Source organism: Dipodomys ordii, unplaced genomic scaffold (genome assembly GCF_000151885.1).
Source record: "Dipodomys ordii isolate 6190 unplaced genomic scaffold, Dord_2.0 Scaffold380, whole genome shotgun sequence".
NCBI lineage: Eukaryota > Metazoa > Chordata > Mammalia > Rodentia > Heteromyidae > Dipodomys > Dipodomys ordii.
Window position 1 is genome coordinate 446617 of NW_012267596.1, and position 25842 is coordinate 472458.

The following is a 25842-nucleotide window of genomic DNA, read 5'->3' on the forward strand; positions in this document are numbered from 1 at the left end:
TCTGTTGATGTTCCTATTTTTCTTAGGAGAGATAAATGGCATTTATCTGTAGATTATAGCTGGGTCTTTCCTTATCCTTTAGTCCTACATCCACAGAGATTTGTATATTCTGCTTCTTTCCCAAAATGAACTTATTTCTGACCCTCAGATCTCAGCCCAAATATTGCTTCCCTAAGGAAACCTTCCCTTGGGCCTCTTGGTTGATGAATTCACTGTGGAAGCATTCTTAGCACCTTTCCTTCATACATTCATCATAGTTTTAACCATTTGGTTAGATTGTGAGTTGGTCTCTTTCCTCTCTATATGTGGACTCATGGCTGGGACTGTTCTATTCTTACCACTTCATCTTTCCATCAGCAAGGTGTTTAGCACATTTAATGCATAATTTAATTAATTTAATTAATCCCTAAATTAGAAGATATTGGTAGGCTTGACAGTCCTTAAAGATCTCAGTGTTATGACTCTAGTAGAGCAAACACACAGTTAAGTAAATGTTTATTACTGTTGCTATTTTACTGACCAAATTGGGACTCAGACACAAACTCAAACTTCCTACTCTAATTTTATATATCTAAATTTGCCTACCCTAACATTTCCCTTTTTCTACTTCCCTACTTCATCCTATTCCTGACCCTGCTCCCTACTTGTCATTTTCTTCATTCATTTACAATTCCCAGTACACATTTAGCATTCACTTACATTCAAGTATCATCTTCCTATTTCTAAATATCCTTGCATCCACTTAATCCAAGGTTTACCTTTATACCTCAGAACCAAACTTGAATGTGCTGTCTCTGTGCCGTCTTCCCACTTCTTGGTTCCTCTACATAGCAGGCCACCTTCTCTCTGAACCATGTTCCCAAAGTCATTACTAGCAGTATCATGGAACATTGTAGCTATTATTGTGTTGCTGTCCTCACCAGGCTGTGAACTGTTTGAAATAAAAGAACTGAATCTCTTTTACCTGTGGAACCAAGCTCAATGACAGTCATGAAGTTGTAGCCCAATAAATATTCACTAACACTATGAACACTGATTACTCAGTCCATAGAGTGATCAGTTTATTCTAAGTATTTAATTTATTTAGTATATGAAAGCTTCATAGAAATTCCAGCTGTTATGTTCCTTATAACATTTGTAAGTTGATGGTTTAGGGTTTAAAAAGTGTGCTACCTCAAACATTTCAGTATTTATCTACCACTTGCTTTACATGTTTACCCTCAAAGACAGTGTTTTACAGATTGCATCAAGAAGGGTGCAGAATAGGTTGGTAGTAACCTGTTGATTTAAAATTAATAATTTTTAACTTAATAAATCTTATTTTTATTTAAATTAAAAAAATTTTTTTTACCAGTCTGGGGTTCAAACTCTGGGCCTGAGTGTTGTCCCTGAGTTTCTTTTGCTCAAGGCAAGTGCTCTACCACTTGAGCCTCAGAGCCACTTCAGTGTTTTTGAGTACTTTATTGGAGATAAGAGTCTCATAGAGTTTCCTGCCCAGGTTGGCTTCGAACCATAATCCTCAGATCTCAGCTTTGAATAGCTAGTGTTATATGTTAGGAGCCACCAGTGGCGGGCTTCTTAATTTTATTTTTAAAGCTCAAAAAATTGGGGGTTATGGTATAACCCCTGTTGTCACTGTATTGGATTCTGGTGTCCTGCATCTTGTATATACACTTTTCTAATTTGAGGAGGGGAAGGAAAATAACAAAATGCTGAAATAAGGATGACCCATTGTAACAATGAGATGTACAAGACAGTATGTTGAAAACGAACTTTACAACTTTGTGGGGAGGGGGGTTGGGGAGGGAAGAGTTGGAGAGGAAAGGGATGGTAGGGAAAAACAAGGAGGGAGTAACAGTGCTCAATAGGAAATGGACTCATTACCTTGCTCATGTAACTGTAACCCCTCTGTACAATATCTTTACAATAAAAAATATATATTTTAAAAATGGGGTTATTCAAGCACATACGGGTCAAATGTTAGAGCAAGTTTAAAGTCCTTATTTCCAAGCCTCTTTCTTATTAAAGAAAAGAGAGAGAGACAGAGAGACGAGAGAGAGAGAGATTTAATGTTATCGCCTCCTTCAGAGGAGAACTTGTTTATTCTCAGATGTACCTATAAATATAAAAGTAAACATACTGTGTGGTATGCAGGTGGTTAAAAATGAATTAACTGAAGTATAATAGGCTCTATGGGAGCTCAAATAGTATAATTCTTTAGAAAGACTAAGTCAAAGCCCAACAATATCAACACCAGGAAATAGGTACTTACAATGGGAGAGGAGTACAAGAATGAAGGGGGGGAGGCAAGGATTCATCACATATACTTTAGAATTGAGAAAAGTTAGGAAATGACTGGGTTGAAGAGATGACACAGATCAAGATGCATGATATACATGAACTGCCTTGTTAAATAACAAAAAATAAATAAATACACAACCTGAAAATTAATAAAGGTGAGGGAAGGGGGTGGGCCGGGAGGGGTGGATGAGAATGTTGAAAGGTCCTTTGAAAAATTAAAAATAAAATTAAAAACATTCCCCCAAAAAACAAAGAATCTTGAAGAATCTGGCTATGTAGTGAATGCCTAATGAAGATATAGGTAGAACTCAGCATAATTCAGGCTTCATCAATTAATGAAAAATGAAGTATTATGTGGATATGTGAATATGAAACATGAAAGATTTGATGCATATTATGTGGATTCTTTTTCCAGATCCAGTATGAAAAAAGACTAGAGGAGCAAGAGCAGCTGCTTGCTGACAAATTGAAGGAAGAACCCCAGAACCAAAATGACACCAGGGTTAAGGCACTAGAGACAGAGCTCAAGGACATTAAGGAAGCTCATCTGACCACCGTGAGAAACCTTGAAACCGAAATAGATCTTCTTAAACATAGGAATACCGAATTAAAACATAAGAAAAATGACAGAGATGGTAAAGATCTCCAGTCTATAGAATTGCAGGTAGAACAGGCCCATGCTAAAGCAAAACTGGTAAGACTTAACGAAGAACTGGCTGCAAAGGAAAGGGAAATACAAGAGCTTTCAAGAACTGTGGAGAGGCTTCAAAAGGAGAGGAGAATGATGCTGTCTAGTCAGAACTTGAAGGGAAAAGAAGATTCATCTTCAAGAGTGAAGAAAGATGCTTTGCCCCCAAATAAAGGAAATGCAAAGTACATTTTTGGACCCTTAAGTGGCAAACTGTACCAGCCACACATTTTTACCGATTCCCACATTTCAGAAGTTTTGCAGGAAAACTACAGATTGAAAAATGAGCTAGAGGGATTAATTTTGGAGAGAAATAAACTGAAGATGGAATCTGAAGCAGCAGTGGGCCAGTTTGAAAACTCCATGAAAAGGTAAAATGATAAATTGTTTCTAAAATATGAATATGAAAGATTTTTAAAAGTTGTAAAACAGAGCTGGTTGCTCATGGCTCATGCCTATATTCCTAATTACTCTAGGAGTATTAGGTCTGAGAATCTCAGTTTGAAGCCAGGGCAGGAAAGTCCATGAAACTCTTATCTCCAATTAACTCTCCAAAAGACAGAAGTGGAGGTAGGGCTCAGGTGCTAGAGCACTAGTCTTGAACAAAAAAGTTCAAAGACAATATCCAACACCTGAGTTCAAGCCACAGAACCAGTGCTCGCTCTCTCCCACTCTCTGCTCTCTCTCCTGCTCTTCCTCTCTTCCTCTCCCTCTCTCTTCCTCTCTCTCGCTCTCTCTCCCTCCTTCTCCCTCCCTCTCCCTCCCTCTTTTTCCCTCTCCCTCTCTCTCAAACACACACACACACACACACCAAGTTGTATTTTTTTCTGGATAATTTAATCCCTATCCAAATTCTTTTTTTTTATTGTGAGAATACTGTACAGAGGGGTTACAATTACATGGGCAAGATAACGAGTACATTTCTTTTCAAGTATTGTTGCCTCCTTGTTGTTTCCCCTTTCCAAATTCTTTATTAGATTTTTAAGGTATGTTACTTTGCTGAGCATAAATCTGTTGATACCCAGTTCTCTATCTGCCAGAGGCCTTGATTTTTGGGAAATCTGAGGCAGAGTCCTGTCAAAAATCAGCTATCAGAACGAATTGAGGCCTGAGGATGAGTTTTGTGATAGATAATGCCTGTAATCCTAGCCATTTGGGAAGCAGAGCTAGATCTTTAATTTAATCTTCAATTTTTTAACCCATACACAAGTTCTTCCTTTGAGTTTTCCATTCCTGTCTGAAGCTATGGCCAAGAAATATTTGCCTCACTTATTCCTTGGATTTATGGTGTATAGGGTACTTCCTCATACATTTTCCTCATTTTTCTTTCTTCCTTAGTATAGAAAACCAGTGCTACAAACCTAGTTTACTGTAGTTTTATCACCCTTTACCTCCTCTGTCATTATGCTTCAAAAATGCTTTTAATATCCCCATATCCATCCCAGTCACTGTGCCCTGCACGATTCTGAGCTATTTGAATATCAGGACCAAATTTCTCTATTCCCACCACCACTGTAGTAATCCTCTCCATGCATAACTTACCCTGTTTCTTCATGCCTTTTGCTCATTTATGTTTCAAGACACACCTTTTCCATAAAACATTTCTTAAACCTCTCCAGGAAATTGTTCCCACCTGCAACTCCCACACAATTTATGTATCAGGAAAGCATTAACTACGTATAGCCTTGTAGCTCCTTGAAAGCGTAAAGATATACTTGTTTTTGTCCCCACAACAAGCTGGTATAGTTGCAGAAAGAACATGGAAAGGCACCTAATGTATGCCTATTGATTGACTGGAACACGTGTCATGTCAGTGATTGAATTGTCATTTCAATCCTGCTCTAAACCTTATTTTTTCAGTCCTGAAAAGAGTAATAGCAAGTCATTTACAAAATAATGCATTCTTTCCCAAAATAATTTAAAATTCTTTTTTTTCTAGTAAATTTGCCTTTAAGTCTTTCTAGTATTGTCAGTCTGTTTCTCAGATAGTTCTTACCCTGAGAAATAACTTTACTTCCTACTGCTTTTTACTTGTTCCTAGAACTCTAACCATACTATTTCCATGGAGAAACAGTCATATTGTGAAACAGCTGATAAGCCTCTCCATAGTTTGTAAACTGCTATATTAGCACATATGAGTAGTGATCCTTAACTTTACCAGTTCTTTAACTGCCTATGACTGTATATCTTGTCATAGAAATTTCCTCTCACACTTATGGTCCCAGGTAATTAAATGCAAGTTTTCCTTGTGTCCTAAGAATTACCCTAAATATCATTTTATTCTCACAGCATACAACTAGCCTCGGAGCCATATCCATGGACCAAAATTAGTGAATGTTGTCTAAATACAAACCATTAAGTTTCTGAAGAGGTTAGTTGTTCTCATCCAAACCAGAATCAGAACAAGAAATGTTGAGTGTATCTTAAAAGATTGTAAAACACTTCACATTCAAGCAGATACTTCAGAACCTCAGATTCCTTCAGAGAATGTACAAAATGTGATCTAAATTATAAAATCTGAATCTACAATTATTGATTATGAAGTCTGGAACTATAATTACTGATCTTCAACTCTAGACAATCATAAACTTAAGTTTGCCCCTTGTACAATCTAGTAAATAGTGAGCTCATGGAGTGTTGTAAGAACCCATAAGTAATCATGTATGCAGCACTTAGCAATAATAACTACCCTCTCTCTCTTTACTGCTTCTAGGCTTCCTACACTATTTTTGTGCTAACTTAATTAAAAGTTAAAGAGCACTTTTCTCTCATTTTCTCTCTAGGGTCAAGGAAGACACTGCAGCACAAATTGCATCCCTCAGAGCATCTCATCAGAGGGAAATAGAGAAGCTCCTTTGCCAAAATGCAGTCGAAAATTCTTCTTCTAAAGTTTCTGAACTGAATCGTAAGATAGCAACTCAAGAGGTCGGTGACATTTCTCTCTTGGTCTGAGACTTAAATATATATTTTTTGTTTTGTTTTGTTTTTGTTGGTTGTGGGGCTTGAACTCTAGGCCTGGGCGCTGTCCCTCAGCTCTTCAGCTTAAGGCTAGCACTCTACCACTTGATCCACAGTGCCACTTCCAGTTTTCTGAGTGGTTTATTGGAGATAAGAATCTCATGGACTTTCCTGCCCCGGCTTGCTTTGAACCACGATCCTCAGATCTCAGCCTGCTGGGTAGCTAGGATTATAGAGGTGCCCAGCCACTTAAATATATATTTAAGACAGTTAAAAATATTTAATTTGGATCAGTTTTAATTTCAAATTGAAATTAGATGATAGAAATGAAAAAAAAATTTAATAGAGGACATCATTGCCATGTATTTAACTTTCCTACTTCAAAATTTTACTATGTAAATGTTATTACAGTTTTGTCCCTGCATTTCCAAATCTTCCTTTAAAGAGTTTCTAACACGGGCTGGGAAGGTGGCTCAGTGGTAGAGTGCTTGCCTTGTATGCATGAGGCCCTGGGTTCGATTCCTCAGCCCCCACATACACAGAAAAAGCCTAAAGTGGAGCTATGGCTCAAGTGGTAGAGCGCTAGCCTTGAGCTAAAGAGCTGAGGGACAGCGCCCAGGCCCAGAATTCAGTCCCCATGACCAACAACAAAAAAAAAGAGAGTTCTAACAGAAGTTTGAAGTGTGTCTAGCATGATTAGGAACTTAGTATTGGAATGTTGAACCACCCCTCTCCATTCTAAGTCCCACTGGGGAGCAGTTATCTGTAGGTATTCCTCCTGAGAACTATAAACCATCAGGCACTGGTGATAATAAACAGAGAGAACTTCTCTTCTGAAAACTGTGATGATACTCCTAAGCATTTCCTTGAATAAAATTTTATCTTCGAAGAAGTAGGTGACCATACTAAGAATGTCTTACAATATCTGCCGTCTTCTGTGATGTTAGTAGATTGAAAAAAGCATTAAAAGTAGAGCTCTTACCTGCAGTTACAAAGATGCTTCAAAGAAAAAGAAAATGACAGGATGCAGCTGGTGAAGTGGAAGAATACTCATGTTCATTTTTTTAATCTTCACTATAGGCTTTAAATTTGTAAAAATCACCATTAGGGACAAGCTTCAAGAAATAATTGCCTCATCTCATTACCATTTCTCCCATCCAATTATTTCATACTTTCTTAATTGAAACAAATCCTTGTGAAAAAATGTTGATAATGGGAATTTTTTACATGTTATCATTAGGGTTTTTTATTTTTTAAACAGTTCTGGGGATTGAACTCAAGGCCTTGCACTTGCTAGGGAGTACTCTACCACTTGAAATACCTCGGTTTCTTGGTGGAAATGTCTTTTTTGTATTTCAGTTTGTCTGAACGTATAAAAGTGACATTTCTATCACAAGTATAGGCTTATGTTATTGTTGATATAGCTCTTTTATAAAGACCACCATCTTACTTAGTCTTGGATGTGTATACATAATGATATATAGAGATAATGACATAGATATTATCCAGTATGTTTAAGTTTTTTGTTTGCTTGACAGGGTTTCACTGTATAGACCACACTGGTCTTGGGCTACATCGTTCTCCCATGTCAGCCTTTAAATGATTGGGTAACAAGTATGTGCCACCTTGCTGACTTAGGCTTTTAAATATTTTATTTTATTTTAGTCATGATGAGTTTACTTAGTTTCAGAGAGCTTTCCTAATCCTGTACCTCTCTTAACTATTCATTAGGTACTCATAAAACATTTCCAAAGTCAAGTTAATGAGCTTCAGAATAAACAAGAGTCTCTTGCAGTTTCTCAAGTTCGAGAAGAAATCTTACAAAATGAGGTAAGAAGTAAGCAGAATATTGAGCTAATATTTCTTCAGCATTTCGCTCCCATTCATATTTCTGTGTCAGTTTTTTAACTTAAATGTACACAGTGACACAACCTGGTATCTCTCAAATGTTAAGAAGATATTCACAAATCTTTACTGTTTTCCCCACATGTAACTCACATATTGCCTTTTATTATGTAAATTTTCTTTTGAGATTTTTTTTGTTATATTGGTACATTATTAATTGTACATAGTAAGGATTTTCATAATTACCTCTTTGTCATTGTTGAGGTTTTGTAGGCAGTGATAGATTTTTATTTAAAGAAGATGGGCTAATCATCTATTCTGTGTTAAGTATTACCAGTGAGGAAAACCATTTTTTTATTTCAACCTTCATGAAGGTTGAAATTAGATTACTAAGCAGAGACCATGCTGGTACACATGTGAAACACTCACTGCAGAGGTAACCTTACCACAAAGAGATCCAAGGAGTAGCCTGGACCTTGCAAAGTTGGTAGTATTGGAAGAGATGTGGGTTATAAGTTGTACGAGAAGAGAATAGGAGAGAAAAACTTAAGTACATTGTCCTATCCTTTATCTAATTGTGTCTCTTAGTCCTGAAAAGGGGGTGTTCTTACTTAAACAGTTGTGTCCCATCTCCTATGAGGAACTGAAGGTTATAATGGCTGGAACAGTCTTGGAGGGCAGCCATCCAGAAGACACACATTTCTCAGTTTGAATGTCTGCAATGTTGTCTAAGTGAGCCTACAACAGAAGGCATGATGGAGTTCATATGTGAGTTCCAGTCTTCCTTAGCTTCTGTATATTAGAACTTCAGGAAAAGGAAAGCATTCATTTGCATTTATTTCAAGCTAGTAGTGTTAGCAAAAATTTGGAAATGCTAATTTAGTGGAGTATAGACTATAACTGGAGCAAACTAGAATCCAGGCTCTATGACAAGTAAATAACAAAACCTCCAAGCAATAAGGAAATTAGAATCTAATGCCCACATGGGTATCTACTGGGACAGTGTTTTTCTCTATCACTGTTCTATCAAAGATAGAGTATGGCCATTTTCTTTTCACAAATAATCCTAGTCTCATTAAACTAGGCTCTTTTTAATTTAAAGTCTGCTTTTCTTGAACTTTCAATAGACTCAGCCTTTAAATGCTGCTGTAGGTGAGGAGAGGTCAGGCACAGTGGCTTTTGTGAGTAATCCCAGCTTATCTGGGAAGCAGAAAGAAATCCCAGAAAAAGAAATTGTAAAGCCCTATCTGAAAAATAAGCAAAAGGTTTGGGCGGGGGGCGGGGTCTGACTCAAGTGATAAAGCACTGAGACCTTAAGCTCAAATTCTAGTACACCAAAAATAAATGCTACTACAATAATAAAACAAGCAAATCATGGATTTCCTATCCCAATTTTGCCTACAGTACCAGTAGATTTTGCCATATATTGCCTTAGCCTATGGCAGATTTGTTTCCTGATTGCCAGCATTTACACAAGTAACTTATAAACCTCCATTCTATGAGATCAGACTACAGTGCTTTTTATAACTCTTTGAGAGAAAGAGCTAAGAACAGATTTGGGGAAAGGAGGTTTAAACCAAGGGCCTAGAGATCCCGAAGATCTTCGAGAAACTCAGAGTCAGAGAATTTGGGAATAAATGAGATCATTGATTAGATGAGGAAGAATTTATAGCAGGTATAGATTTTCATCTTTAGTCTGACTTGTTTTTATTCTGATTAAATGAGTCTTTAAGACTCACCTTGACACTAATATGTGTCTGTAAGCTGTGAAAGCACAAATCTTTAAAAAGTATATCAATTTTAATATAATTCTACAAGCCTTTTTATGACTTCAAATCGGTAAGTCTTTTGTAGCTTAACATGAATACTACAAGCTTCCTCAGAAAGATGATAAATGTACAATTTTCATCAAGATCCAAAGTTTCCCCTAACAATAGGGAAGCAAAGAACTGTCAGTAAACAGGCAGTAAGAACACTGTAAAAAAATACATTATTTCTAGTTTTCTACAGAATGTGGAGCAACTTCAGTCACAGACTTTCTAATCTGTGACACTGGGATAGGACTTTGCTAACTAAAGAAATGTAAGAGATCCCTTGTAAGACATAGGTAAGACTTGGTCCTTTGAGAACTAGCATAGTCAGACAAGGAATGATGTCTGTTCCACTTACTGCCTGACACAAGCCAGTATTTGCCCCCTCAGACTGTAGAGACCAGAGTTTGCTAACCACAGAGCTGAGCTCTCAGACCAAATGATAAAGGAAAATCATACTCATTTGTGTTTTCTTTGGCGATACCTCCCGGTGTGATATTTTAGATAAATATCACACTCTGTCACCAGTCTGACTTATTAGACCTGTGTCCTGTCTTCATCACTGTGATTCTCGTTAGCACAAATGACAGAGATGATAAAGGACCACAGTGACTATCTCTGGAAGGCATAAGATCAAGAACCAACAGATACTCCAAACCAAATCTTAAACCTACAAGGAAAAACATCAAAAAAGTAATTGTGTTTGAAAAGGAAGGGACAAGAAATAGTTTTTCCTTCATCTCTCACTACAGAAGAATTAACTTTGGTGAGAATTCTTACCTTTTACCAGATTCGTCCAGCTTTTTGCAAGCTCCAGAGAGAGTGTGTTTCCCAGAAATTCATGTCTGGATCTCCAGAAACTGGCAAGGAAGTAAATACTGTTTTTCTCAGCTTTCCTGAGCTCTTCATTGGGATAGATGCCTGTAATAAATGACAGGTTAGCAAGAAAATAAGTTGACTAGCATCACACAGGAAAGTCTCATTGGAAAGGAACTCTAAGCCAGTAGCTTTTACATAGAGTATCTTTAACAAAGAACAGTAAGTCTGTAGAGAAATGACAGAGCAGAAGAAATGAATTTTAGAGTTCCAAAGGTCAGAAACTATGGAAGATAAGTATATAAAAGGAAACTAAGCTGGGCACCAGTGACTCACACCTGTAATCCTAAGTGCTCAGGAGGCTGAGATCTGGGGATGACGGTTCAAAGCTAGCCTGAGCAAGGAAAGTCCATGAAACTCTTACCTCTAATAAATCATCAGGAAACCTGAAGTGGCACCATGGTTCAAGTGATAGAGCACTAGCCTTGAGGTGAAGAGCTGAGGGACAGTTCCCAGGCCCAGAGTTTAAGCCCAACAATTGGTTTGCTTTCAGATTCCTCAGGTATTTTCCCAGAGCTGACAAAAGGTGTCTCCAGTAAAAGAGCATTTATATCCTGCCTTTAGATGGAAAGGGTGAATACAAAGAACTTTTTAATTTGGTGCTTCTTAATTGCCTTCAGCTAAAACTGTACCAGAAGTATATGTCTATAAAACAATTATGAGAATCAAGCACAGTGAAGAGTAAGAGTATAAGAATAGGTCTCTTTGGAAATTCTTTTCATTCTAGAAAGTGTAAAAATTGCAAACTTGTACATTTTAATCTTTGAAGAAAGACAAGTATCCTCTATGGGACATGTCTTGGTGGCACACACATGTATAAATTCCTCTACCTGGGCTACCTCTGCAAATAGGTAGTAAAAGTCTGTCCTCCATAAGGAAATCATATTCACCCACTTTCAATGAATAGTGAAATAGTAAATCATTAAAGCGTTTTCTAGCACTGGTCAATACTCTTTTACAGATGATAGTAAAAATTAGAAAATATAAAGTGACCTGTAATTCCACCATCTTAAGGTATATTTTATGATATATTTTCTGGAATTTTTTATTATACATAAAAAAGTATGAAGCAGTAAAATGCCAGTATGGAGAACTATGATGGAGATATGGCTGATGAGGTGAGATAGTGAGCAATGCTTAAAGAAGTGGGCCATAGATTTGCTAAGCCAGCTATAATTCCATTGAGTCTTAGCAGGAAAGTTCTAGTGGGCTAGTGCTAGGCAGTTATAGAATGCTTATTTAACATACTATTGTGCAATTTTATTTATTAAATGTGAGCTCCACAAGAGCAAATTTCTGTATGATTTTTAACCTAACTATCTATAAATCTTTTCATATCAGTATATATCTTTACTAGTTCTTTTCTAAATTTACTAGTTCTTTTTTTAAATTTTTATAACATTTTTATAAGTTATAATACTAGTAATACTAAAAATACTAGTATTTGGTCTGTACTATAGACTGTGCTAAGTGCTTTACATGCATTATTATATTTGATTCATCACAACCCAAAAGGATACATAGCACTTTTCTCATTTTAGAGATGGGGAAATTGATGTTAAGAGAGTAAAATAACTTGCCTAAGGTTAGGTTACAAACTATCATACAGAAAGCAATTCCAGCATTAAAAGTCATCAGAGAGCTGTAGGTGTTGAAGATACTGAATACAGAAATTTATTCTTGTGGAGCTCACATTTAATAAATAAAATGGCACAATAGTTACAGAATGCTTAGTTAACATACTGCCTAGCACTGGCCTGCTATAACTTCCCAGTAAGACTGGCTTAGCAAATCTATGGTCCACTTCTTTAGGCATTGCTCACTGATTATCTCACTGCTCTTCAGCCATATCTCCCTCATAACTCTCCATATTGGCATTTTACTCATTCTTTCACTAGAACAGAAAGGTGTAACACAAGACAACAAAGGAGGGAAATGTTGAATAAGGATAACCTTTAAAACATTGACACAAGACTGGAATGAGTCCCTGTTCAATATGCCCTGGGTTTGTTCTCCAGAAGCCCCTTAAAAGAAATTTACATAAATTGAAATGGTTATTGAACTATTTAATATAAAGCTATACCTCCAGCAGTTCAGAAATCATGATTCAGTTTTTTCCTACATAATTTTTGATAATCACAGACATAAAATTTTTATGCTTAGCACTCATCACCACGGTATATTCTATAAGCCTCTCTCTGGGCTTTTGTAAACCATTTCTATTCTTGATAACTGATATCAAGGATGCTGCACATTTCATATATTTAGATCAATTTAATTTGCTTTTATTTATTTATTTTTGGGTCCGGTCAGGGGGCCTGAACTCTGGGCCTGGGCGCTGTCCCTCAGCTCTTCAGCTCAAGGCTAGCGCTCTACCACTTGAGCCACAGTGCCACTTCCAGCTTTTTTCTTTTTGCTTATGTGGTGCTGAGGAATCGAACCCAGGGCCTCATGCATGCAAGGCAAGCGCTCTACCACTGAGCCACCTTCCCAGCCCCACTTTTATATTTTTTAAATTTTATATTCAATTTTGGTAGAGGTGATTTATTTTTTAGTATCATTGTTCTTAGTTGACAGCTGTTTCCATATAAAACATTTAAAAAGCCTGTAATCCTAACTACTCAGGAGAGGAGATCTGAGGATCACAGTTTGAAACCAGCCCAGGCAGGAAAGTCTGTGAGATTCCTATCTCCAGTAAACTACTTGGATGAAGTCAGAAGTGGCATTCTGGCTCAAGTGGTAGAGTTCTAGACTTGAGCACCAAGAGGCTCAGGGACAGCACCCAGGCCCTGAGTTCAAGCCCTAGGACTGGCAAAAATATTTAAAAGATACACATGGATCCAAACACAAAGTTGATTGAAGACCTCAACACCTGTTCTGACCAACAGATAGCTCATCCAAGAAAGAAAAACTCAAATATTAGATTTAAATGACCCCATTGACCAATTTGACCTCCAGACAGCTACAGAATTTTTAACCTGCTAGTTTCATAATCCACATTCAGTACCCATATTGGAAGTGGAGCTGTGGCTCAAAGTGGTAGAGTGCTAGCTTCAAGCAGAGGGGCTCAAGGACAGTGCCCAGGCCCTGAGTACAAGCCCTATGACTTACAAATGACAAAAAATATAGCCCATATTCTTGGTCAAATATAAGCACATTGAAATAACCCTCTGTATTCTGTAAGACCATAATCGAATAAAATTAGAGCTTAACAGCAAAAGAAACCACAGAATATACTCAAATTCATAACACATTGCTGAATGATAAGTAGAACATTGAAGAAGAATGGAAATCTAAAAGTTCCTGGAATCAAATGAAAGCACAAAACACAAAATACCAGAAGCTTTGGGAAACAGTTTTAAGGCAGTTTTAAGTCAAAGGCAGTTTTAAGTCAAAATTTTATAGTTTAAGACTGCCTAAATCAATAAAATAGAGAAATCTCAGATGAATAAACTAATGCCATACCTCAAACTTTTAGAAAAACAAGAACAAGCCAAACCCAGTAGTTGGAAAGGATAAAGATCAGATTTGAAGTAAAGGAGACTAAAAGAACTGCACAAAGAATAAAACAAAAAGTTCTTTGGGAAAAAAAATTGACCAAAAGGAGACATCCACGAAATACAATTAGAGATTAAGTGGGGGGGATATCACAACAAAAATGAGAACATTATAATATAGGGAAACCTTTATGCCAGTTGGAAAATCTTAAAGAAACTGTGGTATTCCTAGATAACAGCCTCAATGTACCAAAATTAACTTAAGAGGATAACCATTTAAAGATAACTACAACAAGTAATGAAATTAAAGTAAATATCTAAAAGACCTTTAAAAAAATAACACCAATATATCCCAAACTTTTCCATGAACTAGAAAGGGCGAAGTCATTACCAAACTCATTCTATGAAGACAGAATTTCACATTTCCAAACCAAACAGAGATTCAACAACAACAAAAAGCCTATTGGCCAATTTCTGAGAATATAAACCCAAAACTCCTTAATAAAATATTTGCTAACCAAATTCAACTACTAATTTTAAAAAATCATATAGTACCATTCCTGGGATGCAAACATATGTAAATAAATATAAAACAACATTAACAAAAACAAAAATCACATGATCATCTCAATAAATGCAGAAAATCTCTTCAACAAAATCCAGCATCCTTTTTTTGATAAAAGCTCTGAAAAAGCTAGGAATAGAAAGAACATCTCAGCATAATAAAGTCTATTTATGACAAATGTAGAGTCCATTTTATCCAAAATCGTGAATAAGACAAGGATATTTACCCTCTACATTCCTTTTCAATTTAGTACTGGAATTCCTAGCCATACAATCAAGGCAAGAGAAAGACATAAACTCACTCAAAGTAGGACAAGAAGACTACCCCTATTTGTAGATGTTATGATTCTATAGTTAAAGACCTTAGAAGAAACTCCATCCCCAAGCTCCTAGAGTTAATAAATAATTTTGGTGAATAGCAGGATATAGAATATCACCCTACAAAAATCAGAAGCTCTTCTGCATAAAACAAAATTCCCTATGTAACAGTTATAACAGAAATTCCTATAAATAAACCTAACCAAGGAAGTGAAGGACACTACAACTAAAACTTTGAAAAAAAGAAACTGAAAAACTCCAGAAAGTGACAAGAGCTCCTAAGAAGTTCATGGATCATTAGAATTAATATCCCCACAAATGGCTATACTGCCAAAGGCAATCCACAAACTCAGTGTATCAAAATCCCAAAGTCATTCTTCATAGTGATATAGAAAACAATAAACAAAATCATATGAAAAAACCCAAGCCTCAAATAACCAAAGCAAGTCTGGGAGGGGGGGAGCAAAAAACTATCTTTTTTTTTTTTTTGGTCAGTTGTGGGGCTTGAACTCTGGGCCTGGGCACTGTCCTTGAGTGCTTTAGCTCAAGGTGAGCGCTCTACAACTTAAGCCACAGCACAACTTCTGGTTTTCTTGTGGTTCATTGGAGATAAGGGTCTCATGGACTTTCCTTGCCCAGGCTGCCTTTGAACCGCCATCCTTAGAGCTCAGCCTCCTGAGTAGCTAGGATTACAGGTGTGAGCCACCAGTGCCCAACCTTAATTTTTATTTTTTGATGATTCTGTCTTTATGCATGGTATATTTACATGTATATCTTTGGGAGGGTAAGGGTACAAACTCAAGGGGAAAAGGGATGAAAACATGCAACAGTGGAGTTCATTGGGCATTGATGAAAGTAAACTGTAATTCATGGGTGGAAACGGGGTTGGGCAATAGGGGGATTGAAGAGGGACTGGGAGAGTGAGGGAAGGGAAGACACTGTACAAAAGGAAATGTATTCATTACCTGACTCACGTAATTATAATCCCTCTGTACATCACCTTTATAATAACAATGAAATAAATTATATTTTTTAAGCAGTGACAAAAGTATCGCAATTTCAGACTTCAAACTTTTCTACAGCACTATAGTCCCCAAAACAGCTTGCTACTGGCACAAAAGTAGACCTGAACACCAATGTAATAGACTAGAAGCCCCAGACATAAATCCATATAGCCAGAAGTAAGCCTATGTAGCCACGTAATATTTGACAAAGTTCGAAAATATAGGTTGGAAAAAAAATAGCCTTTTTTTGTGGGGAGTGGGGGTGGTCATGGGGCTTGAAATCTGGGCCTGGGTGCTGTCCCTCAGCTCTTCAGCTCAAGTCTAGAGCTCTGCCACTTGAGCCATAGCACAACTTCTGGTTTTCTGGTTATTTATTGGAGAAAAGAGTCTCAGGGACTTTTCCTGCCTGGGCTGGCTTTGAACTGGTATGCTCAGATCTCAGCCTCCTGAGTAGCTAGGATCATAGGTATGAGCCACCAGTGCCCAGCAAAGATAGCTTCTTTAAAAATGGAGTTGGGGACGCTAAAATTGGATGCTGGTCTTTTCACCTTCTACTAATACCAATAAAACATGAATTAAGTCTTCAATTTAAGGAAGACCTGAAACCTTGAACCTACTATAGGAAGTAGTAGAAAAAACAACTTTGGTAGGGGGTGGGGGGAGGATCGGGTGGGGGAAGGGGAGGAGTATGGGAAAGGATGGGAAGGGGAAACAAGGAGGAGGCAACAATGCTTGATAAGAAATGTACTCGTTATCTTGCCTATGTAATTGTAATTCCTCTGTATGGCATTCTCACAATAAAATATATATATATATTAAATTAAAAAAAAAAAGAAATTATTGGCATAGGCAAGAACTTCCTGAGTAGAATTCCAGAGGCTCAGTAAATAGAGAAGGAAATTAACAAATGGATTGCATCAAGCTAATTTAAAAGTTATATAATTTAAAAAGATAAAACAGTTCAGTGTGTTAATTTTATCCATACTCATTTTCTTGTTTATTATCTTTTGATGTTAACAACTAGCAAAATCTGATTCCTGGTGAAATTTTATCCATCTTTATTTTTTTGTTTATTATCTTGATGTTAACAATGAGCAAAATCTGATTCCTGGTGAAATTTCACTTCATAATTATATAGTGTAAAGAAAATGTAACTACTTGGCTCACTAAGCATATTTTAAAGATCCTTCAAATTACTTCCATTTTATTCCTGGGTACTATAAAAATATAAGTGTTGCTTGTATGCTGTGGTATGAAAGTGAAAGTTGTATATAGGTTAACCTTCCTGAGGACAGGGACTGCCTTCCTACCACCTCTGCATTCTCAGCTCCAACACAGAGAGCCCTGTACAACATTGCCATTCATTTATACATAGCTTTATTGTAAGATAAGTTGAGCAATTGTAAGAATTGCTCAATGATTAGGTTACAGAAGAATTACAATGATAAAAGAGAAGATATATGGCTGGGAAAGTGGCACAGTAGTAGAGTGTTTGCCTTGCATGCCTAAGGCCCTGGGTTCGATTCCTCAGCACCACATAAGCAAAAAGAAAAAAAGCTGGAAGTAGTGCTGTGGCTCAAGTGGTAGAGCGCTAGCCTTGAGCTGAAGAGTTGAGGGACAGCGCCAGACCCAGAGTTAAGGCCCCACGACCGGACCCAAAACAAACAAAAAGAGAAGATATAGTCATTGAACTCTGTGCATTAAAGACTATGTTGTAATAGATATTTTAAGGGTATTTTCTAATACTAAAAGTAAGTTTTTTGGGTTTTTTTTGGGGGGGTCTGGTTGTGGGGCCTGAACTCTGGGCCTAGGCACTGTACCTCAACTCCTCAGCTCAAGGCTAGCGCTCTACCACTTGAGCCACAGTGCCACTTCAGTTTTTTTTCTTTTTGTTTATGTGGTGCTGAGGAATCAAACCCAGGGCCTCATGCATGCAAGGCAAGCACTATACCACTGAGCCACCTTTCCAGCCCCATATCTGGAGAAGTTTTATATACATGTTCTTCATTTTTAAAATGTACCTGTTGAAAAAGAATTATTTCATTGAGAGCATATAATTTTTGATGTATATTTCAATTTTAGATTACAAAACTCTTAGAAGAATTGAGAGAAGCCAAAGAAAATCATACACCAGAGATGAAACATTTCATGGGATTAGAAAAGAAAATTACACAGATGGAAATAAGACACAAGCAAAGAGAACAGGAACTTCAGCAGGTAAGTAGAAAGTTTCTCATTTTTAAGTGCTTTTTATTTGCTATAACTTTGACATCTGTACCAAAAGTTGTTTCCTTAAATCTTCCCATTATATTATTATTTGATTTTCTCTTAAATGTTATTAACTGATTTGTTTAAGAAGATTTAAAAGCCAGGTGCTAGTGGCTTACACCTATAATCCTAGCTACTCAGGAGGCTAAGATCTGAAGATTGCAGTTCAAAGCCAGCCCAGGAAGGAAAGTCCATAAGACTCTTATTTCCAATTAACCACCAGAAAACCAGAAGTGGTGCTGTGGCACAAGTGGTAGAGCTCTAGCCTTGAGCTGAAGAGCTGAAAGACAGCGCCCAGGCCCAGAGTTCAGGCCCCATGTCCAACAAAAAAAAAATCTTAAATGCTTCAAGATTGACTTTCCTTATATTTGGAGATCTATCATCTACCTACCTACCTACCTACCCTCCGTCCGTCCGTCCGTCTAGCTATCTCCCATTATTGGTAGGTACCTAAAAAGACAAAGACAAAGCTCAACAAAATAAGCACCAGTAAATGGGTATTTGCAAGAGGAAGTGGAGCCGGAGGGAGAGGGATAGGTAGACAAATGAAGAGGGGACGATGCAGGCAATAATTCATTGTATATACTGAAAGAGTGAGTCAAAGGAGGGTGAGAATGTTGAAAGGATGACACTCACCAAGATGCATTGCATTCATTACCTACTTTGTTAGGTGGGACTTCCTTTTTACAACTACCTAAAGATAATAAAAATTTGTTTAGAAAATTTACATTTTACTTAGAAACAATGTTCATATTTAATTTCAACAAACTTAGCAATTTGTTAAAAGATGATCATTACAATGTTATATACCTAGCACTAGTTACATTGCCTACACTTAGTTACAGATAAATTAATAGAAATTTAAAATAGCAGATATAAGAAATGATGCATTTTTAGGTACCTGCCTTGATACCAATTTTCAGCTGTGCTTGAACAATGTTTTAGTCTTCTTGGGCTCCCTTAACAAAAATATCTTGTACCGGATCATGAAAACACCAAAAAAAGAAGTTTTTTTTACAGTTTGGGAGACCAGATCAAAAGTCCAAGGTTAAGGTCTGGTCAATTTGATTTCTGGTCAGGGCTGTCTTCCTGGCTTGCAAGTGGCATTCTTTTGTTCTTGCATGGCCAAAAGGCAAAGGAGCGTTCTAATGTCTTTTCATTATAATGAAACTAATTTAATCATATTGAAGCCCAGTCTTTATGACCTTAACTTTTTTCCTTCCTCTAGATATAGCACAACTATCAGCAAATAGGGCTTCAACATATGAATTTGAGCAGGACATAGACATTCAGTCCATAACAAACTGAACTTATGTACCCTTTTAAAGCAGAAAATAGATACACATAGAGTTTTGTGGTTGACCTAAGTACCCCAGAGAAACCCCAGGTGCCCCTACACAACATTTGTTCCACCTTAGCTCTTGAGATGGTTAAATGTTTTTCACTCCCACTGTGAATTGTAATGATAATATGCAATCTTGTGTTTGCAGATAATACAGAAAACACACCAAGTAGTAGAAAATGAGCAAAACAAAGAAATTGAGAAATGGAAAAGACTTGCACAATTAAAGAATCGTGAACTAGACAAATTCCGAACAGAATTAGACTCAATATTAGATGTTCTTCGGGAGCTACACCGCCAGGGGGTGGTGGTACCAGTTGCTATTACAGATGAAGTGACTGCACCACAATTTTACTAGAAACTTGGATTATTCAATGACCTTTATCAAAAGGCCTGAAGATGGATGAAATTATACACCTTTTGAAAAAAATAAAAAAGTATTGCCAGAAGTGAACAGCAGCAAAGCAGCATTTCAAAATAAATCACCCTTAACCAACAAGAAAAACAACTATCATGATGTACTTCGCTGAAAATAATTATCATATTTTAAATGGTTTATGATAGGATCCATAATGCCAGATATTTATAGCCAATAAGATTGATTGTAAAGCATTTCATTTGCAAATAGAATGGAAAGAAAGTTGACATGCTCAGCCAGATTGTAACTGATGAAATGTGATTTGTATTTTTCTTTGTGACAGAAACAGGATCTTGTCAGCTGTCATGTTATAGAGCTTCCTCCCTAATTCCAGATGAGAATTGTAACTTGTATACAGGAATATAGTGAGTTCTCTTGTGTTCCCCATTTTTATTTCCTAGTGGTTCTTTCGTATACCTCATGGAAGGTGGGAAAAAATACATTTCACAATAGGCAAAATCTGATATTCATTGTTTAAGCTGCACTTCATAAATAACAGTACACATTTTTGGTCACTTGAAAAGTATAACCACAATTTGGGGATTTTTTTTCCAGTGGTGATAGTTTGAACTCAGCTTTGACTTGCTAGACAGGTGCTCTACTGCCTGTGCCAGGCTTCCCGCCCTTTGTGCACTAGTTATGTCTAGATAAGATCTCATGTTTTGTCTTGGCCAGTCTGGACTTTTTTTTCTAGGTTGGCCTATACATAGTTGAGATGATAGGCATATACTACTGAACCTAGCAGTAATCAAAATGTAGCCTCTCGAACTTATTGCCCAGGCTGGCCTCAAACTGCAAGTCTTTCCAATTTCTCTGCCTTCCAAGTAGCTAGGATTACAATGTGAACCACTGACACCTGGCACGTTTGTCTTTTCTATTGAAAAAGTAATCTATGTTTATTAGAAAAAATACAAATATGCATGGTAATAACTGGTAATTGTCTCACCATTCGTTTTTTGTGGAGGAGACAGTACTGGAGTTTGAACACAAGGCCTTGTGCTTACCAGGCATGCAGTCTACTGCTAATCCATGCCTTCAGCCCTGGCAATCCCCATCTAAAAGCTTAGTCAAAACTGAAGTCAGTTTGTTTTAGAATATTCTTACCTAGCATTAATGAGATAAAATGTGAACTGCATATGTCATTTTAATTTTGGTAGTGGCCACATCAAAAAAGAGTTAAAAAAAACAATTAAGATAGACAATTTTTAAGCCTTTACAGTATATTTTGCATTTATAGCACATCTCAGTGTAGACTGGCCATATTCCAAGCGCTCAGGAATCACATTCCCAGGTGATAATTACAAAAGCCAGGTGAACTAGTTGTTGGTGAATTTGTGGGTCATAGATTTCAGGTGTGAAAGTTGTTAAAAGTTGTTAAAAAGGGAGTGCAACATTTTTTAATGTACTTTTCCTAACAGGGTATTACAAGCATTATAATTTACTGCTTTCTACTGTAAAATAATTTAAGTTGCCAATAATTTATTTTGATTATTCTTTGTGTGTGCCTTTGTGTATCTTTTATCTGCTATAGTTAATCTGCTTAGTCTGTCTGAATCCACATCTGCACCATCCCTCCATTTGTCTTTTCAACTAGCTCTGTACATGGGCCATCCATCCTAAGAACACACAGCTGGATCTAAAGCACAGAAGTATACATATCAAGTAATTATTAGCAAAAGATAGAGCCTATTTTGATGAGGATTCTCTGGTTTTGAGTATGTCCTGCACATGGAAGATCTTCAGTTCTATTTACAGAATAAAGATTTCCTAAGTATTTGTTAAAACTTAGAAACCTTAGAACCTGTGGCCCAATTTTCAGTCATTGCCCTCAATGGTCAAGAACACAGAGGATGGACACTTAGTGCTTTTTGACTTAGGAAGTCTCTCGTTAATATTTAAGAAATTTTAAGATTCCAGAAATGGTCAGTCCTCTTCCACTCTTAGTAGTTAATTTTAGGTGTTTCCAAGTAGGTTACTTCTAGGTATGTTTGTGAGATTATTATGGAAGGAGATTGATATTTGAACTATTGGACCAAGAAAGATTCACCATCACCTAGGATGGGACTGAAAACACTCAAATTGTAGAGAAGGGTCTAGTTAGAGCAAGTGAGGCGGGGAGAGACAGAATCTACTCTAAGGCAACCATCTTCTGCTCCTGCACATCAGAACTCAGCCACTAAAGTAGCTAAAATTATAGAGGTGAACTACCAGCATCTGGCTTTTTTTAAATTAGAATAATGATGTCTTCCAATCATGTTTTGGTCCTCATGGCAGCTTACCAACTGAACTTCCCATGTCACCGCCTAAATTAGAGCAGGAAATGACTTCGGATTCCTTTTTTCAAGGTAGAGGCAACAGTCTTCTTCCAAAATTAAGCAGCTATACAGAAAGACTATCATCCTACTGCACTCCTTTTTAAGGCTAAGAGAGACCAAAAGAACAAGGACCGCAAATAATAGTTGCCATTTTTGTCTTCAACTCTCGTTCCCCATCTGTCATATTAAAAATGAGTTTTTGGTTAAACTTAAGAAATTAAAACATTTATTATAAGCAAACTTAATGTAGTTGAAGACAAAACATTCATATTTCTACATCAATTGCTTAATGGAACAGAGCTATATTGGAATGTCAACTTATACTTGGAATAAATGATGCAGACTTTTTGTATGCTTATACTTGTCAGCTTTTACTGGTTTGGATTAGTCTTATATCTTGTGGGTTTTATGCTACAGCCAAGTGAAGCTTTGTCTTTAGTTTTTCAAGTTCCAATGTAGAAAATAAAACTGGTGATTTGTGTGCTTTGGCCCTTCCTGCTGCTAGTTGGAAATGCCATGATTAAATTGCAGAATCTGAATAAAACACTGCTTGATTTCCATATTTTTGTTAAGGGGAAGTAATGGTGGTTAAAATAGAAATTGCTGTAATTGATTATGTCTCTCTAAATACAATTGTCAAAAATGAATTAAAGTTGGCACAAGCTGCAACATTTTTGCATGCAGATTAGAAATACCCATTGCTGTGAGAAATTCTCTAGGCCTTCAGAGCTATATTTTCCAGTAATTTACTAAAAAGAGTCTGCTGTTTTTGTTTGGTTCTCATGTGTATTAGGACTTACCATGATAACCTTTAGAATAGAAAATGTAGCATGGTTCATGGAAACTGCAGAACCTAATTAATATATGTTAGTATTATCCCTACCTTTGGTCCTTAGCTCCCCCGGACCTAAGCTCTTCCCTGCCCTGGAGTTCCAGCCCTACAGCTGGCCACTCTCTCCACCCAGACTCACCTGAGCTCCCACCTACCTCCATTCCTGCCCCCAGACCCTCCTGCTCCCTGGATAGGGACAGATGCTATGTGCTCCCTCTTGGAGAAAATATGGCTCCTCTAATAAACCTTGTAACAATCTTTCTCCTATGCCTGCTTGCCTCCAGGTGGCCCTCTGGGATGGATGTGAAGGATCCTTTCAATATGCTTGTTATATTGAGCAATACAGCAGGAAATTAATGCACTGAATATTGTGGCAAGGAGTGAAAGCCTTTCTGTGTGAATCAAGCAGTTTTGACCTCTTTTGACAAATAATGCTGTGTATAGTGCAGCAAAATTGACATCCCCATTCACTTGTTAAGTGATGGTCTGTTAAAATTCCATTTGTATTTCTTGGCTGTATCATCTGGTGCTTGAAGAGGGTCAGGATTTTTTCTTTTGGTACCGTGGGGTTTGAAGTTAGGTCCCTTGGCTCTCAGCTTTTTACTCAACTGTTAAATCTACCACTTGAGCCACACCCCCATTTCCAGCAATTTTTTTCTGGTTCATTAGAGAAACATCTTGGATTTGTCCGTGCAGGCTGGCTTTGAATTGAGAGCCTCAGCTCTCAGCTTCCTGAGCAGCTAGGTTCAGAGGCATGAGCCATTAGATCCTGGCAGGAAATTTGATTTCAAGAGGCTCATCTATTTGCCAACCCAGAAAAAAAAATGTTTTTACAGTTAAAAACTTTGACCAGCAGAGGGCAGTAGAGTAAATACAGACCTTACTAATGATACAAAAGCTATATATGAGTTCTAAGGTTTAGAGCAGAGCAAAAAAGGCTGGGTGAGGGCATGGCTCAGATGGTAATTTGCTTATCTAGCAAGTGTAAAGCCTTTCAGTTCAAACCTCAGTATTCTCCAAAAAGAAATCTCAAACTTGTCATGAAATTCATGTACATCCTGATGCTCAAAGTACTTAAGATCCATACTGTCCATTACATTTCTACAATCGTAGAACCACAGTTCTATGATTCTATTGTTTCTTATGAACAATAGAATATACACAGCTGGTGCAGTTGAGAGAAATTGATTTTTTTTTTTTTTTGCTGGTCCTGGGGCTTGAACTCAGGGCCTGGGCACTGTCCCAAAGCTTCTCTTGCTCAAGGCTAACACTCTTCCACTTGAACCACAGTTCCACTTCTACTTTTTTCTATGTGGTACTGAGAAATCCAACCCAGGGCCTCTTGCATCTTAGGTGAGCACTGTACCCCGAACCACATACTCAGTCTTTGATTCTTTGCTAATCATGGGGCTTGAAATCAGGGCCTGGGTGCCATCCCTGAGCTTTTTGGATCTAGGGTAATGCTCTAAAACTTGAATCACACAGCTCTACTTCTGGCTTATTTTTGTGTGGGGGAGGTTAACTAGAGATAAGTCTCAGAGATGTTCTTGTCTAAGCTGGCTTTGAAAAGTGATCCTCGGATTTCAGCTTCCCCAGTAGTGAGAATTACAGGGATGAACTACAAGTGCCTGTCTGAATATTTTATTTTTAATCTTAACATAGCCACGAGTGACAGTTTGTCACACTATTGGACGGTGAATGTATAGATTACCTACTTGATAAGAAAGTATGTGAGGGTGCAGAGGGCGGAGCCTGGACTGGGGCCAACAGTGCCTGGAAGGACCGAGGGGCACGCTGGGCTGTGAGAGGCTAGGTGGGCGCCCTGGCCTGCCTGGGATGGGCGGGCTGAGGTCCATGCGAGGGTGAGGGTGAGGTATGGGTCGGTGGGGGCGGTGGGGCAGAGGGGGGGAGTGGTGGTGGGGGAAGAGGAGCTGGGGAGTGGGGGTGGAGGGAGGGGAGAGGGGGGCGTGGACGTGAGGGGGTCAGTGGGAGAGCCCCGGAAAGCGCATGCAGCATGGCTCCACTGGCAACCTGCACAAGGCTGCACCGGGCTCCCGCGTTGCTCTAAGTCAGAACCAGCCTTTGAAAAGGGAGACACCGACCTGGATGACAGACAGGACAACTGCGCGGCAAGGGGGATGCGTTTTGGAATCCTGCATCAGCTTTTGAAAGCCCTAAGGAGATTTAGGGTGCCTTGAAGGCTGCTGCACGTGCCTTCGAGAGCAATGATCCCGAATGGGAACGATGGGGCAAACATAACATTACCACATGGTGCATTTAAGCAGTGCTACGAAGAACTGAGAAACAGGGACAGGATGCCAGTCTATTGCCTAGCACCAGCAATCAACATAAGGGAAAAGTGGCATAGAGACGCTGGATAGTCCCAAGCCACCAGCCAACTCTGGGTATGAATCTCAAGCCCAATTCCACAGGCAAAGACCTCAAGCTGGTGGTGTGCAGCACAGACACCGTACGCAGCACAGACACTGTATGACACCTGAAGAGACTGTTGCATGCAATAGAAGGAAAGGATCCAGGCAGTCAGTTCTCTGGTAGATCACTCACTGACAAAATGAAGCGAGAGGAGCTGAAGATCCCGGAGAACTATGTTGTACAGCCAGCCTTTGCAAACTGAATTGATGATGTTGGCTGTTTTTCAGGTCCCTCCACTCCTTTTTATTCTCATTATTTCCTACTCCATGGCGTGAAATTATTTCACTGCTCCAAATTCTCATGAACGGCTTTCCTTCTGAGGAATTACCAGTGAAAAATGGAGACCCCACACCTACCCCTCCAAAAAAAAAG

At 38.0% G+C, this 25842-nt stretch overlaps 1 protein-coding gene and 1 pseudogene across 1 annotated transcript in view; both read left to right on the forward strand.

Moving 5' to 3' along the window:
• Cep162 (centrosomal protein 162kDa) overlaps positions 1 to 25842 on the forward strand; it is a 100635-nt gene that overhangs the window by 52943 nt on the left and 21850 nt on the right. The window contains exons 23-28 of the mRNA XM_013036728.1: positions 2717 to 3360; positions 5773 to 5914; positions 7679 to 7777; positions 17945 to 18079; positions 19621 to 20185; positions 22965 to 22970. Coding sequence (XP_012892182.1) covers positions 2717 to 3360; positions 5773 to 5914; positions 7679 to 7777; positions 17945 to 18079; positions 19621 to 19830 — 1230 coding nt within the window. The 3' untranslated portion in view covers positions 19831 to 20185; positions 22965 to 22970. The remainder of the gene's footprint in view (positions 1 to 2716; positions 3361 to 5772; positions 5915 to 7678; positions 7778 to 17944; positions 18080 to 19620; positions 20186 to 22964; positions 22971 to 25842) is intronic.
• Positions 25045 to 25672, forward strand: LOC106001726 (annotated as a pseudogene).